This window comes from Atractosteus spatula, chromosome 4, assembly GCF_055471065.1.
Source record: "Atractosteus spatula isolate fAtrSpa1 chromosome 4, fAtrSpa1.hap1, whole genome shotgun sequence".
Lineage (NCBI taxonomy): Eukaryota > Metazoa > Chordata > Actinopteri > Semionotiformes > Lepisosteidae > Atractosteus > Atractosteus spatula.
In genome coordinates this window covers 61,246,338-61,255,105 of record NC_142709.1, presented here as the reverse complement: position 1 = coordinate 61,255,105, position 8,768 = coordinate 61,246,338, and the positions used below count along the sequence as shown (strand labels likewise).

At 40.2% G+C, this 8,768-nt stretch overlaps 1 protein-coding gene across 1 annotated transcript in view; it reads left to right on the top strand.

Annotated features, from left to right (window-relative positions):
- Positions 1-1,029: 1,029 nt before the first annotated feature.
- hs6st1a (heparan sulfate 6-O-sulfotransferase 1a) overlaps positions 1,030-8,768 on the top strand; it is a 120,597-nt gene continuing 112,858 nt past the window's right edge. The window contains exon 1 of the mRNA XM_088913295.1: positions 1,030-1,856. Within this exon, the coding sequence (XP_088769421.1) occupies positions 1,339-1,856 (518 nt within the window). The 5' untranslated portion in view covers positions 1,030-1,338. The remainder of the gene's footprint in view (positions 1,857-8,768) is intronic.

Below are 8,768 nucleotides of genomic sequence, written 5' to 3'. Positions count from 1 at the left end.
GAACGCAGTTGATTGTCGGTGGCATCCTTCATGATTAGCCATTGACGTGCCAGGCTCAACGGCTGCCATTTAGCGTAGAATTGCGTACCTGCAAATCCCCCAGAGGGCTTGTGTGGAAACTGAATGAGCAGAGGAGTTAAAATTGAGAAACGAAACAGAGAGAGACAAAAGAGTTGTGGGGTTAGAGAAGCTGCAAACAGCGCGTCGTGAAATATCAAACATCAAACCAGCATCAATAGCCGCTTAATTTTGTAAGGGACAACTCAGACAATACCGTGTGGGACACTAGTCTTAACACTTCCAGTATGCAGACTGGAACAACTGAGAAACCATTTAACCTAGCCAGGGACGCTGGAAGAACCTGGAGCACCCGCACAACAGCGCCACGGACGTGGGAAAAACACGCAATCCCCAAACAGAAGACACCCTAATCTGCAGCTGAACCTAAGAGCTACCAGGCAGCAACGGTCACTGCCACCGCCAGTATTTTCTTGTTTAAAAATATATAATAAAATACGTTTTGGCACCTATTGGCACAGGTGGGGCTGCACATTGGTGGTGGTGGAGGGGAGTCCCCATTACCTAAAGCGCTTTGAGTGGAGTGTCCAGAAAAGCGCTATATAAGTGTAAGCAATTATTATTATTATTATTATTATTATTATTGTAAAGTGCTGTAGAGTCAATGTCAGGAGCCGGTGGAACGCCTCATACGCCCGTGTGTAATATTTACAGTATGCGAGTATACACGTCACCAAGCCAAAAAGTTTAAAATAGTGGCAGAAACGCACAAAACAGTCAGCAAAACGATTAACAAACCACAAGAATCAACCATTTTCCTTTAAAACGTCGGTGAAAATACTGATGCGTCTTGAACAGGACAGGTTTTGCGTCTCACCGATTCCTGTCATTTTGGCGCGAGCGATGCATGCCAAACTAAGTATTAAATGCAGCTCGGTATCCTTTTCCCCCTCGTCTTGTGTGTCTCTGTGTGTGCGTTAGAGTGTGTTGAAAAAGTGGGTGTCGCTGTGCATGCTGGGCTCAGAGCTTCATGATGGTGGTTTGGAGGAAGGACTTTAAACTGTACACTGTTTAACAGTGAAAGGGGGAAAATACTCTGGCAAGATTTGATCAAATTCGATGTCGCCTATTGCTCGTAGACCTGGATTGGTCAGATGTCCCTGAGACTGCCCGGCGATGGGATACAATGTATCTAAAGTCTAACTTTAAAGCCGTGGTCCTCTGACCTGACCTCTGATTGTGTTTTGTATGGGAACAGTGCAGGGCTTAGTTTTTTAGTACCAACTACCCACGACTCTGGTAACTGGGAGATGGTAACATATGAACCGCATTGGAAGGAACATGGTTGAGAGGACCAGTAAATTTTTGTTGATCGTTGTCGGATCCATCTTCTTCATGCTGATTTTGTATCAGTACGTGGCTCCGGGGATGATGAACTTCGGGTCTCCGCACGGGTACCTTGTGGAAGACGATACGGATATCTTTCCGACTCCGGATCCTCACTATGTGAAGAAGTACTATTTTCCCATCAGGGACCTGGACCGTACCGTGGATTTCCAAATCAAAGGGGAAGATGTGATCGTTTTCCTGCACATCCAGAAAACCGGGGGAACCACGTTTGGGAGGCATTTGGTCCAAAATGTGAGGTTAGAGGTTCCCTGCGATTGCAGACCCGGACAGAAGAAGTGTACCTGCTACCGTCCGAACAGGAAAGAGACTTGGCTGTTTTCACGGTTCTCTACCGGTTGGAGTTGTGGGTTACATGCGGACTGGACCGAACTCACTAACTGCGTGCCGGGGGTACTCAACAAGAAAGAGAATAAATTCAAAAATCTGAGGTAGGTTCCGTTTTGATCTTCACAGTTCCTTTCATTAACTGTATCGGCTTTTAACTGTTCCTTTCTTTTTTAAAAACGCTTTTTTCGGTAGCTAACGTCTTGTGTGAACCATGATTCAGGTTGTAGAGTCCCAGTTTGAAGATTGTGTGGAGTCTGGCAAACTTCGGTTTCAGACGAGACCAATTCAAGTACAGGCTACCTAACGGCACCTTCAGTGCTAAGTTTTGAATGACCTTATCTATTAACTTATGGTTATATAGTTCGTCACGCTGTTGCACAGCTTTACCGGACTTACTGACAAAATACGTTTTAATTTCTTTTTTTCCGTCAAGGAATAAAAGGCAGAAATCCGACTGGTTAAAGTCCATTTCCCATTTAAAGATCTAGACTATATATAATTTTAAATAAAATTTTGGACCAGTGTTGTTTAGGTTACTCTCTACCTTGGCAGATATTTTAGGTGCCAACCTAAATTTAGCAATCGCTAGGTCCTAAAACGTTGTTTCGAGCACGTGTGAGTGGTTATCAAAGATACAAACTTTCTGCATTAGAATTGAAAGGAGGAAAAATTGTTACAGTCATGTCTACTGTAGCTACAGGGAAACTCGTTGCTCCACCAGTGCGGTAGTGGAAATGTATACATTTTCAGGTAATAACCTTTTGAGTTCGTTTCGTCTTATGATGGTAACGTATTAGTTATTCACCTTATTCGTTAAAAGTGCCACACCGCATTTGATATTCACACTGTTAAGTTGCTGGAGAGGGTCTGGACTATACAGACGTCGTTTGGGGGGGGGGATTAAAATTAATTTCCTTTTCATGAAGCTTCGAGTTGAGCACAAACTTCGCCGTTCGAGCTGTACTACCCAGACGGGGCAAGAAAAGCAGTGTTTTCCAGCTGTTGAATGGCAAACAAACAGCGTCCCGACTAGCTTAACACGAGCACGGACAGAGCTGCGTGTAATATACTGTAGTTTTGTATGTCGAAACGGTAGTCTTGACCAAAATCGCCTTTAACGTTTTGTGGCTTACAGGTAAATGGCTGTCAGGGTGAAATCGTTTGCGTGGTTTGGGGAATGCTGTGTATTGTCTTTATAATGTATAGGGTCGCGCAACTGTCATGTAGGGATACTCTCCACTTGCGCAAGTTTCGACGATTCATCAGGGTTGCATGCCCGGCTTTTCAAAGAAGCCGGTGCGATGTTTAGGAAATGAATTAAATGAAATTAAATGAAGTTATGAATCATAGCCCTGTCCGAAAGTGATTTCAGGAGGTATTCCAGGAAACCTGAGATTCATCTCACAAAAACGAGAATTCATGTCTGTCTTTTCATTAGACTGTCGTTGCCCATACTTGATCAAATAAGTCGATTCAGAACAGGTACAACTTGCCTGACAATACGATGAATTGCAGAGACGTCGGAAGAAGTAGAGGTTTAGGCAACCCCAAATCCTAAATACAATTATTGATTTATTCCTAAAGGAAGCACAGCTAAACTCTAAAACGCAGCGTTTGTTTTGATAGTGTACACCGGGTTTCTGATAGTGTTTTTTTTTTAAGTTTAGAAGTCATTGCGCACGATATTATTAACATCTTCTGTTTAACGGAATGACAAGAGTACACGGAAAGTGCGCAGTAGATGTAATCTAGAATCAATTTAAACAGGTGAACAAAGTGGTTGAAAATCAAGAGTTTCGTTTGTTTTATCGCGCTAAATACGAACATTTTTGTTGTCGAGCCGGTGCCTGTAATTTAGCAGGATTTTTAGCTGTTTATATTTTTACTTTTTGGACTGATCCCCGTTTGATCTCTCCCGAGGATTGTATCGCACTGTAATAATTTCAGAATTGGGAAAACGCTCTATAGAATAATATCGAACATTATGTGACTATTGGCTAGTCCCGTGAGGTGCTTGTGAATTCAGCTCTGCCTTGAGTTGTACAATAATTCATTACAGAATTCGTCACGTTGATTGAAAAGCGTTTCCAGACATCGCTTCCCTCACTGCACTGCGTTGAAATGGCACCCGTGGTTAACTATGTGCTGGAGCTCTCTGGTTCTGTCTGGCATAAAAGTGAACCGTTTTATGTTAGAGCTCCTCGGGAAGTCATATTTGTTTCTTTTTATCAGAAAAAAAAAATCCATTCAGTGGCAACGTTGCTCGTTAGAGAGACCACTCCCTGCCGCAGGTACTGTTAGTATTTTTCTTGCCTTTATACTATAGCTTCTCGAGTCTGATCAAATCAAAGGTGACAGATGCACACCAGCTCAAGTAGAAGAACTCTCGTATGCTTTTCAATCTAGAAATTTCTAGCTTTGGTGAATTTTTCTTTTACACGTGCTATTCTATGTTACTGTAGCTTTCGGTAAACGAACTTTAAAGGGCACGTGCAAGTTTATTATGGGATTGCGTTACTTGTTAAAAGATGTGACATTCAAAGGCAAGCTCTGGAAGTGGCGCAGTGAGGGGTTTTCTTTTGAAATCTTTCAAAGAGTAACTAAGGCGAATCTAACCTCAGCCCTCTGCAGTCATCTGTTCAGCAGTGTGGCAATCCAGGACTACACATTTTGTTCTCGGTGCTGTCTGGACAAGCGCCACTCCACCAACCCCATTGTCAATACAGGCTACCCTTTGACTCGTTTGCATGATTCTGTCATCTACCTCACCCGCACGGCCAGGTTGTCCTCTGAGTTCTGGTCAAGTAATATCCTTGCTCCTTGAGGAGACACAGAGTCAATAATGGAAGTGCCAGATGAATTTAGTCACGCTTCATCTGCTTTAACCTGTAATTGTGATGTCAAAAATACCCATTTCTTTCTGTGAATGAACTAACCCGGACAAACAAGGACGTTTATTATCTGTATTGTGTCCTCTTTATCATGATGAATAACACTTACATGCACATACATATTTAGTCCAAATTTGCATTGGTACCATGGCAAAACCAAATACTGGGTAATACAGGGGGCTGCTGAAGTCCTGGGCTATTTAGAGGGATAGAAAACATTTCTGACCAACTGAACTGGGGTTTATGATCCGTGAGGTCTACAAATGTGTTTGTCAAATTTTAAACGGCTGCCCCCTTTTCTTGAAACCTTTCTGTGGTATGGCTTTTGAAAAATACATGAACTGAGGTAAAAATGGCAGCTATTGGTAATGCATCTAGGAAGATAAGCCATTTTTCATCGAATAACAAAGATTAATATTGAAACTTCTTACTTGCATACCTGTTTGAGATTTGCTTTTATTCCAGAAACATTCTTTTTCGCATGCACAAATTTGTGAACACATTGAAGCTATGCGAACACATAGAAAAGACCTTAAGTGTGTAAACTAATCCTGCTGCATTAACCTAAATTATGATATTCCCATCATATGTACTTGCACCGAAAGAGAAAGACGAAGACACCTTATCATGTACATTTGTAAGGCAGAAAAATTAGGACACTGCTTCCCAGGAGACGGAGAATATAGCAAACATACTTGCATTTTAATATGCGTCTCTAGTTGGTTTTAAGACATACTCAGTCATAAAAAAAAGATGAATTGAAGATGTCTTCAACAACAATCAGCCAAATTCCTTTTTTAAGCAAACATGATGTAGGCTTTGCTCAGCAGGGTGTTAATTGGCAGTGTAGTCAAGACTGAAGGCCCAATTGTCTGTTTCAAATCAATCCTAGGATTATAACATGATATGACAGAAAAAAATTACAGCAATAAACTAACAGATCATTTTATTAAAAAGGGTATGAGGAAGATCTTATGAGCGGATTATCATCGTTTTATATTATATTCTGTTTGGGTGTCTTGATAGTATGATATTACAGGGAGATGTGAGTTGAAGACATAGTCCAAAATGCCCAATGCAGTTTTTATATTTAATGGTTTGGGTTTTAGGGAAAATAGCAACATTTTCACTTGCATACATCATGGTGTTTGAGAAATAGATACTAGTTAAGAATGTTGAGTTCTTAGATAACATTGTTTTGACTTTCATTTGAAAAAGCCTGTTTCTTAAACTTCAACACCTCGTTTCAGGTTCTGAAGTCTACATTACACTGGCTTGCAAAGGAACAAGTAAAGGTTTATTCCATGCTGAAAAGAGAAGAAAAGAAACACATTGTTTCGGCTGATGAGCCTTCTTCCTCACACCGAAGAAGGCTCCACAGCAGAAACGTTGTGTTTCTTTTCTTCTTTTCAGCATGGAATAAACCTTTACTTGTTCCTATGCAGCCTACGCATGCTGACACGGCTACCCACTTGAACTATTACATTGGTTTGTCCATATAGGCAGCAGATTTACGTGAAGTTCACTTCTAGACTGTCATGATCAGCATCATGATACCTTAAGACATCTGCCTAGCTCTGCTCTGTGAAAGGTGGAGCCTTTAATAACATTTCAACCAAAGCTGATGCCCAGAAATAAAAGAAATCTGTGCGTAGTTCACATTGGAAACCATTTTCAGAACAGTTTCTGCATTTTAGGCCACAGAGTCATTTACTCTGACACAAGTTACATATAGTGTGATTTAGTGAAACACACTAAAGTGCTCAGAACTGTCATTTTCTTAATCAAAACTGTAATCTGTGGATGACTTAGTCGTGTGTTTGTTCTGAAGTTTTTACTTGCCTTTTATTTATTTTTAAACAGTCTGTAGTTACTTCTGATCCATCATGTTTCTGTCCCTTGTGTATACTGTGAGCAAGTCTAGGCAATTAACGTGATCTCCCTTAAATTAATGCCACTGCACATGAAATGTAAACAAAGTTCATCAGTGATAAGCAACTTTAAATACAAGTACTCTGAAATTAATCACTTGCCTTATAGTCCCTCTTTCTGTGCTTAATGTATTTGAGATAACAAATCTTTTATAATTTCGCTGGTAGCAGGAATAAATTTTCCAGTTAGTTTACATTCTGCTCTATACCCGTGGGATCCTTGAACACAGAAACGAATGTGGTATGTAATTGCTTAACGAAACATATATCACCATGTTTATATTAACTCATTATTTCAATTTTATTACTCTGGCCTCTAGTCTATATCCTGCTAGGCTTAACAGCTTAAAGCTCGACTAAATACCATCTTGCGTGCAATACAGAATGACTCGTAATGGCACTCTTAATTGGAAAAAAATGGTAAAGTTTTTTTTTTTTACTTTTTTTGTGATGAAAACAAAATCGAAATAAAGGGAACTGAAAAGTATTCAAAGAAAAACAGCTATCAAGGAAATATCTTAAATCATTTTGTATTTGGCCGTTTAAACTGAAAAAAGATTTTTTTTAGTTGGAGTTGGACATTGGCCTGTTACTTGAAACTGCCTTGTTTGCTAAAAAATTAGAATTGATCTAATTTATAATCTAATAATTTTAAGTAGATCTAAAAATGTGATGGAAAAAGAGGTTGTCTTGCACCAGAAGGCTTGGAGGGGGGAGGGAGGGAATCTTTTCTCTGCACATCTGGGACGCCTGAAAATGTCTGTCTTTTTCTCCCTGTTATCTACAGTATAACCAAGTTCAGTCACACGCCCACCAACTCCTGCCTGGCTCAGGTCATTTTCTATTACTGTGTAGGCTGGCTAAATCTACCTGTCCCTAATGGTAGGACTCATTTAACACTCATTATGCAAAACACGTTGTTAATATTTCCTGGGCTATCATTATGGTGAAGTCAACAGAAATGTACCTTCATTATGCAGATCTTATAGTCCTCGCAGGGAATTTTAATGGCATGGTGTGGGAAGAGTGGCAGTGGGAATACCGGCCGCAATTTGGCTCGTAAGGAATGCGGTGTGTGGCTTTGCATCACCGTGACGTGAAAAACATATCAAGTACCGCATACTGTAAACCGTGACACGGAAAAGGAGCAGGGACAAGGTTATTGCTGTGAGTCAGTCATTTAAAGCGACAGTCAGTGTTTACATGAATAGTTACAAAAAAAAAGTACGTTGTTCCTTATAAAAATAAATATATAAAGAATTTTGGTGACCACAAAATTGTGGAGGAAACCTTGTGGAGGAAAAGCAAATTCGGACTCGCATGTTTCAGTAAGTGCTCTTTGTCGGAAAGTCCCTAGAGGACAGGAGTTTTGCACATAAGGACTACAGGCACGTAGGGGAAGCTTGAGCAGAGAAAACTGAATACTTTTTTGCCATAAGGAAACTTGCTTCTTTCACAGCTGGCTCTTGTCTTAAAGCTACCCATCTGCGTGATACTGATGTGTTAAATTGTCTCAACCTTCAAACACACCACTATTAAATCCCTCACAACGCTGAGAAAGGCTCAGTCTGGCAATGAAGGTTTCAACTGTTATCGCTTTCTATGTTAAGGTTATGTAAGGCACTGTGAAACCATGCATGTCATGACCAATGGTGCCAACAGTCTTCTGTTTTGCTCGTAGTGAAACTAAAAACTGTAATGAAATGACAAAAGTCACACTGTTTTTATGATCAAACGGAGCAACAAAAGTCTTTTGAATGTGATTTTCTATTTTTCAGTCATTTCAGTGGCTCCCCAGTTTCCAAACCTTTCCAATTGAAAAAAAAAATGAAATCCTTCAATAAACTGTAATAGCTGGGTGCAAGCGTACTGCGAGTAATTTGCTGTTTTCAATAGGAGCAGGCATTGATAGGATTCAATAGTGTACTGAACCTTAATGCATAGTTCAAAAATAACCAGTGAAAGAAATGAACTTGTAACCCAGCGGTTTTGTGTGTTAGATTGCACAGAAAATGACAATGACTCTTTTGTCTCTTTCATATGAGAGCTGATAAGGGACATGTACAGAAGGGTCATATTTTAATGACAAGGGGGTCAAATCGGAGTTCTGTAAGAATAGACGTATTCTATTTAGGAAATGGTTCTAAGGTTAGGGGCTTTGATTACGCATATACAGATAGGGAGAAAAAGG